This window comes from Solenopsis invicta, chromosome 12 (genome assembly GCF_016802725.1).
Source record: "Solenopsis invicta isolate M01_SB chromosome 12, UNIL_Sinv_3.0, whole genome shotgun sequence".
Classification (NCBI taxonomy): Eukaryota; Metazoa; Arthropoda; class Insecta; order Hymenoptera; family Formicidae; genus Solenopsis; species Solenopsis invicta.
In genome coordinates this window covers 20765909-20777214 of record NC_052675.1, presented here as the reverse complement: position 1 = coordinate 20777214, position 11306 = coordinate 20765909, and the positions used below count along the sequence as shown (strand labels likewise).

The 11306-nt window shown below is 37.6% G+C and overlaps 2 protein-coding genes across 3 annotated transcripts in view; both read left to right on the top strand.

The window, feature by feature from the left end:
- Positions 1 to 1892: 1892 nt before the first annotated feature.
- LOC105202700 (hypothetical protein) overlaps positions 1893 to 11306 on the top strand; it is a 41263-nt gene continuing 31849 nt past the window's right edge. The window contains exons 1-2 of one of the 2 annotated variants that reach the window (XM_011171328.3): positions 1893 to 2617; positions 3989 to 4025. The gene's annotated coding sequence lies outside the window, so the exon portion shown is untranslated. Of the gene's footprint in view, positions 2618 to 3988; positions 4030 to 11306 lie in introns of both variants that reach the window. The other variant, XM_011171329.3, reaches the window with a different exon arrangement.
- Positions 5701 to 8035, top strand: LOC105202697. Its single transcript, XM_011171321.3, has 2 exons — positions 5701 to 6630; positions 6828 to 8035. The coding sequence occupies exons 1-2, from the start codon at positions 6550 to 6552 to the stop codon at positions 7920 to 7922; spliced, it is 1176 nt and encodes a 391-aa protein (XP_011169623.1). The 5' UTR covers positions 5701 to 6549; the 3' UTR covers positions 7923 to 8035.

Sequence of the window (11306 nt, the reverse complement as noted above, 5' to 3'; positions counted from 1 at the left end):
TTTTCATATTAATTTGTCTGCAACATTTTTATATGTCGTACATAGATTTCAACTCTGCACAAATAAATTATGACTGTTGAGTATTAAGAAAGTGCTAAACTAAAAATTATATATAGTTATAGAAAATAATTAAACATTAAAGAAAACAAAATCTTAATTCTAAAAAAGGATTAATGTTGTTCTGTTAATCAAGAGACGCGATAGTGATCCCTAATAAGCTAGCCCCCTTCTGGCACCAACGAAAAATTACTTTTAAAATATTTTAAAATTAAATGCTAATTAGATGCTCCAAAAAATAATGCAAATAAATAATTTTGTACTCACCGACCCGACGCGCAGCAGCGGAGTCGCAATGTCACGTTGATCTGCAGCACACAAAATATACGAAATCTAGATTAGATAAACGACACAACCAACGTTAAAATACTAATATAATATAAATACTTACCACAGGGTTGTTCCGCCGTTGCCCGATGCTCCTCCCGAGCCTCCGCCTCCTCTCAGATCTAGTCGATGCACAATAACACTCGCGTACGAGAGATTAATTACGATTGCGCGCCAATTATCAAAACAACGCGCGACACTGTGACGGCACTATCGGCGAAGCGACATTATCACCACGTAGCGAAAGAGTACACGTCCGCGTGAGGTTGTGATCCAGATACGAATGCGTAGATCGATAATTCCGTCGAAACGTTTCGCATACGAAAACTCGGAAGTAACTACGCGTACAAAGCCGTTCGAAATCATTGATAATGATAACACGCGAGATAGTGCGCGATGCGTGATGCGTTGGTCGGACGAAGCTTGTGGTGATTCGCGCGGGATGATGAACCTTAACCTTCATGCCGTCGGGCGACAACAACAAACAACGCGCGCGTCTCCGAGCGATCTCGCTATCTCGTCCAAACGTTTATTTTACTGCAGGTTACTCACGAAAATTCGGACGTGCAAAGAGATCCGCTCGCGACATTGATGACGTCACGCAAAAAGGTACGCGTACGAATGGCACGAAGTTTGCTGTGAGAGAGATCGGAGAGGCTCGTCGACGCCAACTTCACGATTCACGCCACGGAGAATCGGGCGGGAAGCGACCGTTACGAAGCGAATCATTTTCACTCACTCCGTCGGCCGGCGAAGAGTAAACACACGCGTCTCAGGACGATCGTTACCGTACAAACACTCATGTCAGTTCACTGGACCTAAACATTCGCGAACTGTGGCTGTGAGAAAACACGCGGCGAGAGAAAATGCCCTCCGAAATGCGTAGCCACTGGTAGCCACTAGGCCCGTACGTTCCGCTGGTCAGTCGACAGTCAACTGCTGTCCCGTCGGCTGTCGACTCACAGACCCACCGCCCATCGGCCACGTACATCGCGGCAGGTCCCCAGGTCCTCGTCGCACGATTGTCGGAATTGAGTTCCCTACGGATCTACCGATGAAACGCGACATCGATCGAAATCGATCCGCGATCCGCGATCCATTGCACGTCCGCCCGCCGCCTACCCTACCGCCAGTGATGTTTCGCTACTACACTACTACAGCAGCGCCGCGCACCGTCGAATGCCGTACGAATTGACGTGACGTAGCAGACGTGCGGCGGTGGATCGTCTCCGTCGTCTCCGTGTCGACGGTCGTCGCGACGCGTTTTAATGCTGTAAGTACAGTCGCAGAAAGCTCGATTCCGACGCACATGTGACAATCGTGCGACGAGGAGTCGCCATGATAGGCGTATTTCGCAAGAGATAGTTAAATTCGCAGCCAACGGACCGGCGACAACACTGGGCGACCAGGGCGACCAGGGCGACACGGCGCAGCGACGCAATTCGCTACGCATTTCGCATACCGCGGCCGGCCGGCATCATCGGCATGGGCCGCGGCATCATCGGCATGGGCCGCACGGGCTCTGGTCTCGCCGTGTGTATCTCGGCACATACAGTGCCGAGTGCTTATACTGTTTAGTACAGTGTGATGTGTGACGATCATGTCCTGAGACGCGTGTCTCGCCGAGAGACTCTTTGCCGTGCGGCGGGCGACGCGAGTGAATTGGGCTACCGTGTCTGCTTCGCGATGTTTCGCGGCATTCGTACGCCCGTCCCTTTGCGTACCATCGTCGATGTCGATGGGGTTCTCTTTGCACGTACGAGTTTTCGTGAGTAACTGCAATGAGATAAACGTTCGGACAACAGTGACAACACAGAGAGATCGCTCTCACAATTAGACGCGCGCGTTGTTGTTGCGGGATGGCGTGAATGTTGAGGTTAATTCACCCCGCACGAATTCCCGCATGCTCCGTCCGATCAACGCATCGCGTACCAGCTCGCGTGTTATCACCTTGTGCACGCAGTTTCTTCCGAATTTTTATGTGCGACTATGAAATTTCGATATCGATCTACGCATTCTGGATCATATTCTCTTGCGGTCGTGTGTTCCTTTCACTACGTGATGATGTATTGCTGGAAGCAACGCCGTTAACAAAGTGTCGCGCGTTTTAATAATTAGCGGGCGATCGTAATTGATATTTTGTTCGCGAGTGTTATTGTGTTAGATGTAACTGGATCTGAGAGGAGGCGGAGGTTCAAGAGAAACATCGAGCAACGGCGGAACAACCCTGTAGGTGAGTACCAATGTTTATACATTACCAGTACTTAGTTTTTAATTTTTTCATAACTTTCTTTCCAAGAGAAGTTATTTTTTAAAGCTTTACACACACCTTTTAGATAAGATTAGGAAGATACCTGTAAAGTTTCAAAAAGTAAGCCCTCTTGGAAGAAAAGTTATAAAAAAATTTACTTCAAAGGCAAATTATTCACCTTCTTCAAAGTGAATTTTTTTATAATTTTTTTTCAAGGAGTTACTTTTTGAAACTTTACAGGTGCCTTCCTAATCTTACCCAGAAGGTGTGTGCAAAGTTTCATGAAATGATTTCTCTTAGAAAAGAGACATTACAAACAGATTTATTTCTAAAGAGATTTTTTGTCTTTGAAATAAATTTGTTTGTAACATCTTTTCTAAAAGGAATTATTTTTTGAAACTTTGCACACACCTTTTAGGTAAGATTAGGAAGGTAGCTATAAAGTTTCAAAAAGTAACCCCTTTTGGATAAAAAGTTATAAAAAAATTCACTTTGAAGAGAGATTATTCATCTTCTTCAAAGTGAATTTTTTTATAACTTTTTTTCCAAGAGGGCCTACTTTTTGAAACTTTACAGATATCTTTCTAATCTTAACTAAAAGGTGTGTGCATAGTTTCAAGAAATGATTCCTCTTAGAAAAAACGTTACAAACAAATTTTTTTTAAAAGAAATTTTTCATCTTTGAAATAAATTTGTTTGTAACATCTTTTCTAAGAGGAATCATTTCTTGAAACTTTGCACACACCTTTTAGGTAAGATTAGGAAGGACCTGTAAAGTTTCAAAAAATAACCTTTATTGAAAAAAAAGTTATAAAAAATTCACTGCGAAGAGAGATTATTCATCTTCTTCAAAGTACATTTTTTCATAAATTTTTATCCAAAGGGGTAACTTTTTGAAACTTTACAAGTACTTTCCTAATCTTACCCAAAAGGTGTGTGCAAAGTTTAAAGAAATGATTCCTTTTAGAAAAATTGTTACAAACATTTATTTTGAAAGAGATTTATTATTTTTGAAATAAATTTGTTTGTAACGTTTTTTCTAAGAGAAATCATTTTTTAAAACTTACTTCTAAAACTTATTTCTTAAAACTACGCACATCTTCTGGGTAACATTAGGAAGAGACCTATAAAATTTCAAAAAATGACCTCTCTTGGAGAAAAAGTTATGAAAACATTCACTTCAAAGAAGTCGAAAAATCTCTCTTCGAAATTAATTTGTTTATTAACTTTTTTTGTAACAGCGGTTATTCCTTAAAACTTTGATGCGTAAAGAATTATTAATTTTTTTAATATTAATTGTATCGTTTGTGTGTGTGTGAGCGCTAATCTAGATTTCGTATTTGTGTGTTACAGATCAACGTAACGTTACGACTCTGCTGCTGCGCGTCGGGTCAGTGAGTAAAAAATTATTTGCATTATTTTTTAGAGCACCTAATTAGCACTTAATTTTAAAATATTTTCAAATTAATTTTGCGTTGGTGTAGGAGGAGGGCTAGCTTAATAGACATCACTATCGCGTCTCTTGATTAATACAATAGAGCAACATTATTCATTTTTCAGAATTCAGATTTTTAATTTTGTTTTCTTTAATGTTTAATTATTTTCTATAACTATATATAATTCTTAGTTCAGCACTTTCTTAATACTCAACAGTCATAATTTATTTGTGTAAAGTCAAAATCTATATACGACATATAAAAATGTTGCAGACAAATTAATGTGAAAAATATAAAAGCATCAGTGCGTCATAAAACTATTATATCTATATTACAAAATCATGTCTTTTTTCTCATGTAGTCGACAAAATCTTTAAATAAATTTGTACCCTCACTTTCGATTTCGTTATATTTAAGAGCCTCAGCTTGAATCTTAACAAATAATCTTTATAAGTTACTATATTAAGTTATTAATTTGATTAAATTTTTCAACTCAATTTTTTTACAGTTCCCTTATTTATGTATTTGATTTAAATAATGTTAAATACTTGAACTTCAATTATTTAAGCATTTTGGTCACGGTCCGATTCGCTCAAACCACTGTTGATTTCATTATTTTTGTTTATATTTAATGAACAATAAAGATAGAGATAAATAGTTAAATAGCGCTTTGAACGTGAATCGGACCATGGCTTTAGTCAGATATCTAACTCGTTAACTTTAACGGTGAATAACTCACTTCGCAGAGCAGACCGCCATGTTTTTCTAGCAGATTCTTTCATTTTGAGTGAAAATGCGTCGAATGAGTACATTTTTATTAAGATCTGAGGCCCTTATTTTAAATAGTTATCATTTTTCTTATTGTAACTATACAATAGGATTCAAAAAGAAAGTTTAGTAATAAATTACCATAAAGATAACATTGATTGTGAAGGAAAAAGTTTTTTTTTTTTTTTTTTTTTTGGATTGAATGAGAAGCGAAAAAAAAACATTTTCAACATTTTGCTCCGTCTCCTAAGATTAGGTGAAGTCTATTTCCAGTTAATAAAGATTAAGTTTTGTTACCTAAAATAAAGGACCAATGAGCATACTTTTCTCAGAGGGTGTCATAACGACCCATCGGGACGTACGTTGACCTACATCGGAAAAACTGCACATTGAGTTGCTGTTGCACGTGCCATAGAGCGTTGACCTGCGGGAGGGTGACTGTACCGTTTTTTTGCGCTCTACTTTTCTAACAAAAAAAGAATTGTTAAGTTTAAATGTAATATTTCGATTAATTTAAGATTCAGTTTAACGTGAATTAATATGAGATTTTTGAACCACAGTTCTGAACATATCTACTCGTAATTTCTGTTATCAATTGTTCGCTGAAAAACAATTACGATTATTTTTTTGCGAATAGAATTAGGCGTTTATGTGTAAAATATAAATAATCTATGTTATATATAATTTAAATTATCTAAATTATATCCAACGTATCAGCTATATAAACAATGTATGGATCATCGAAGATACAGAGATTTTATCAGAAATAATTGAAATTATCTATCTTTTATATTTAATACCACATTCTTATTTTATTAATAATAACATGAGATATATTAATCTTAAAACTTAATTATACTCTTTTCTATTTGATTTATAATAATTTACATTACTTTTATTTTCTAGATAAAAAAGATTCATGTAACAATACGTAAATGATCCATGTAGACGTAATAACCTTGAAATTTACGACATAATCTTTTTCTTATAATCAAATCGCACTGAAAAGAGAAACGACTGGTAATAACTACCTAATGTATAGTGAAATAGTATCAATTCAATATTTGGTCAATGTAACAAAAAAAATAATTTTACTTTCCTAAATATTCAGTAACTTATACCAGATTTGATACTTATTAAACATTTAGAAAAATAAAATTATTTTTAATTATATTGACAAAATATTTAATTGATATTATTTTACTATACATTTATTAGTTATAACGAAACTTTTCAGTGCGTCTTAACTTATCGCACGAAGTTTGAAATGTCTAATGTGACTTGGTTTCAATGTCTTACACACAGATTCAATTTACAGTTTAAAGATAAGTGTGTCATACACAATATAGAATTTCACAGTTTCACCGCAATACACCTTTCACGCAGAATGATCGCTTTACTACTTTCCGATTCCGATTCGCAACGCGAGTAGATCGCGTACGTATCCATTCGCGTAGGGAACAATAGATGATGAAGATAGGATGCATTAAGTGTGCCAGGTATATTGTCAGGAAAGGCAAAGGGAGGTGGAGGATAGGCAGGAGGGAGGGAACACAGCTTCAGACTCATCCTCGAGTTACTTTCACTTGAACTTCTTGTAGCGCCTTGTAGTGATCCTCTAGACGGTGGGAGCGGAGCTCCTGTTGCTTTCCGCGTAATTTGAACTCTACGTAATTCTTTAGTAATTTTAGATTTTTTATTAAAAAAAAAATGGCCTTTCACTGGATACTACAATCGCAACTTTTACGATGCGCGCTACTCGCCGTTATTGCCTGCGCCGAAGAAGTTTTTGTAAGTAACGAGAACTCCAAACGATAAAACTAACATTAGATCGGATTAGACGTGCATATTGATGACGTAAAAAAACTGACCGAGTACCGCTTGTACTCGCATAAGCTCACGGATACGTAAAATTATTAAGATTTTGAACGAATGCGAATAAGTGTTTTCAAGATGTTCGATTCAATCACGATTGCTCGCCCACGCAGAATACCACGCCGCCAGCCGTCAAAACGAGCTTCTCCTGCCTCAACCGGCCTATGGGATTTTACGCTGACGTCGAAGCGAATTGCAAAATATACCACATGTGCGACGATCACGGGAACAAATTCAGTTATCGATGTCCCGAGGAAACGACTTTTCGCCAAGATGCCTCGATATGCGATCACGCCTATCTCGTCGATTGCCAAGCGACCGTTTACCCGTCGACTCAATTTCCAAACGACAATATCGTGCACGCAGCTTCCTCGACCTCGAGATCTCCGGTGGAATCGAACAACTCTCTCGACGATTATCGATTGTCGCGCTCCTTCCAGGTGATTAGACGACCTGACAAATCCTCTCCCAATGAATTGCAAGGATCTGGCTTCGTCTTCAGCACGAGTCTGTTCTTAAGGAATCAGGATCGAGCGCGAAATCAAGCTAGACAAATCATACCTGCCGATACCTGCACGACGTGCAACGCCGATCCGAGGAACCGCTTGACACTTCCCACCGCTCGGGCGCGCACCAAACCGTTCGACTCTTGGAATTCACGTAACGACAAATCAACCGTGCCGGGACAGTCTTTGTCTTCATCTTACGGTAGAGGCACGGTATATTTTAATCGTCCATACGAGCCGTTCTCGACTTCCTCACCCGCGATAGCATCGGAAGATAATAACCAGCATTCTCCTCCGCCGCGTGAGAAGTCCCCGAGTTACAACACTGATTACCACCCATACTCGGAGACTTTACGATCGATTCAAGCTAGCGCTCGTACGACTTACGTAAAATCCACCACGGAGATTCCCGTGCACGCTTTGACGCTCTCGTTGAAGCCGCTGGTACCGAACGAGCTGGAATATGATCCTTACTATCCCAAACAACCAACGACCACCGAGGCATATTACACACCGAGCAATCGCAATAAAGCCGAGACGAATACCCGATTCTTCAGCTCCAGCCAAGCGCCGCTGATACTCGCGCACCCTAATCTTCCCTTCGAGATCCCATCTGTGCTGCCTGATTTGAATACCTTGGAGGATTTGATCGACCGCCGAAAGTTCTTCTACATTCCGCGCGCAAACGTGGAATCGATATAACGCGTCGAAAAGAAAGTATCTCTCGTTTTGCAATATTGCAAAATAAGCAACGCATCGTATGTTTATTTGTGATTTGTCTAAAAATGTTTTAATAAACATTGAGTACTATGGAACTCGATGACTTCAAAGAAGCCACTTGCGCTCTTGGAGCGGATGATACACCGGCCGTTACTATGCTAAAAAAATAAAAATAAAAAAAAAACCGGTAAAGTGACGTTGATTTTAATTTTAAATAAGAAACTTAATGATAGTGTGATTATATTTGTTGACGTCGCATCTAAAATACTTGTCTCTCGGATTCCAATGTTCGAAGAGAGGTGCTAACAGCTTCGCAACGATCTGCTGAATATTTATCGAACCTCGAAATATCCCGGTTAATGTCGCTATTATGCCATGTTCATTGTGATATTGTGCTTGTAAGTGTTCCATCGTTGTCACGAGTCCTGAAAATTGTTCACAGTATACGCTCTTTGCGGCTGATATATTATGAATTAAAGATGAAGAAAATTAATTATTCGTCTTAAATAATAACTTCTCACCGGAGTATGTGTCTCCGATCGGTAGCAATTGCTGCAAACCCTGTATGTCCTCCGATAAACAGCGGCACTTTTCTGCAAGGCGTCGAATATATTCGTTTTCTCGTTTAAAAAATTGAATATTTTTATGTAACTCTTCGATTTGCACTTGTAGCCGCAGTTGCGTAATTTCCTCTATCCAACGCTTGACATTTGTATCCTTTTCGAACTTTTGCGTCCTAGTTTTTGTGACCTTTATCATGTCGCTACGTACTTTTGTTTCTCTTGAATCTAAGTGAAGATCTACTTCTTTGAGTTTACTAAAAAAAATATACGAATCATGTGTTATTTTACAATCGCAATTATTCGAAGAGATACTTTGAAGTAAAATACCCATTATATAACATGCGTTGTGCAGCATGAAAAAATAGTAGGTAGGTTTAAATATGTAAAAATTTAGAATTTTTTGTAAAATTTTTAATAGAGGCATGTAATTAATTAAAATTAAAAATATGATATTTATTAGCATTTAATACGGAATCAACAGAATAAAAATTATAGATTTATGTGATATTTTACGTTTTAACAGATTTGTCTTTTAATTCTGGCGTTGGATTGATAGAACCTTCGCTTTCGGTTCCATCTCTCACAAGCAATCCACACGCGCACGGACAGAGCTGAAAATAATTTCGTACAATTAATCACGCAGGCTAACATCGTAACTTTGTAATGAATTATACGATTAAAAAGATATGAATATATACATGGCTATGTATATGTGAATTTCTATTACATTATATTTTATTTTTTGAAAGATTTTAAATAGAAAGATACCATTAGGGACAAAAAGTTATTCTTGAAACAATTTTCTTATTGTTAGTATGAACTATTTGACTTACTACATCTTGAGTAAGCGTCGACGCATCTTGAGTGAAGGAAATTGTAGATGATACTTTGATAATACATTGATGTGACGATTTATCGCTTTTAATTTCGCGTTTGTTGGCTGTTTTACATAAACAACAGTCACTTATAAATACATAAACAATTACTTATAAATACTTGTCATCTGTAGCCAGTTTTGAAAAATATAGAAACAAAATATACAGAAATTTCTCCAAGAGATAAAATCTGTTTCTTTACTCACTAATGTATCTTGACATTTGATTTACTCTACCGTACTTTCGCTGAGACTCATCTTGTCTTATTTGATGCTTAGTTCTTTCGGCAGGTCTTGGTATGAAGAACAGCTTTAATCCGCTGTCACTCGTATCAGTCGATTGGGTCTTTGAAGAGATTTTTTCTTGTGCTTTCGCTCGTATATTAACGCTATCATTTTCTTCGGAAAGAATGTAATCGAGTGCACCGCCGGGAATAGGGAGATTATCGCTAGTTTTACCCCTTTCGGCGGGCAAAGACATTTTATAGTTCATCTTGAAAAACATATTATCAAGATGTTTTAGTAGGATGTCGCGACTGTAATCGTCACTTCTTTCTCTACCGATCACGAATTGCTCAGACTCCGAAGAATCCTTCGGCTGAAGCGCGACGCCACAGAGCGCACAAACCGAGGAAGACGTGGTCGCGATTAATCCAGATCCAGGACTATGCGACTAACGGAAAATGCTTAGTATTTATTTTTAATTTCTCCCGATTATTCTTTATTTTAGCGCACACTCGATAATAAATTCAAAAGTAAAAATTTCATTACTTGTTTACTTCTATTGAATTCTGTATCAGGATAGTATATCCGAGGATCTATATCTTTCCTTCGCACTTCTATGTCGCTCGTGATTAATTGTATCAATCTTAGCGCAGCTTCCTTGATCGCTTGCAATAAATCGTGGAGTGTCGTAATCTGTTAGCAATTTGTTATTTTCCCTTAATGTAGATATAATAAACTAATTATGGATACACGTTTACGTTAAATAAATGAACGATGCAATGATTTCTTAATGATAGAAATCAGCATTTATTTTGCGATAATAATTATTAACTCCTCTTTATATTACTTTTTTGTAAAAATAAAAATATTTTCTTAACTTATTTGTTGTATTAAATAGATAAAACAAATTATGAAATCGTATTATGCAATAGAAAGCAAAAAAATAATTTTGTTTTAATTTGTGGTATTTCAAGATAATTTCTTTAATAAAAATAACTAATGTTTAATTAACTACGTTTTTTCTAGACAAATACATAAAAAAAAGTTAAGAAGTTGAAGAAATTGAAGTTATGAAGTTGTTTTAAAATACATAGAGAAAAGTATAAGTTAATTATAAAAAAAATTATTTGAAAGAATGCAGAGAAAAGTTAAGTATAAAGAAATTGTTTTACAATTTAAAAGTCAGCTTTATCGAGAGAGAATGTTACCTACTTGCTGATCATGACCGCTATAATGCATGGGTGAACGATAAGGCCTTTTCGACTCTCTGCAGAAACGATACGCGGGACAAAGGGGCATTTCCGATCGCGAATGCGTAGCGTCTGACGAATAATCGTGACTCTTCATCAGCACAGTACCTTGCTTCGGTGGAATCGCGATGGCAACAGGAGGAAGCCCAATCCCTGCGATATATTTCGCGCCGTCTATCGTTTCCATCGTGTTTAAAAAGTATACTCCGTCTCATCTGAAGTAATAGTAGCGCAAAAGAGCAACACGGACGATTTCGACGACTCCCGATAATGTTGAGCTATCATTTTTACTTTATATCGCCATGTCACTTGTCATTTCATGTCATTTCGCCATGTCTCTTTGAGGGTGCTGCCTCAATTCAGGCGCCAACGCGACTCGAAAGTCTCGAAACTTGAAGATTAAAGATTTTTTTTATTTTGATATTAATGCACCTCACACTTCACGACGTAGTGA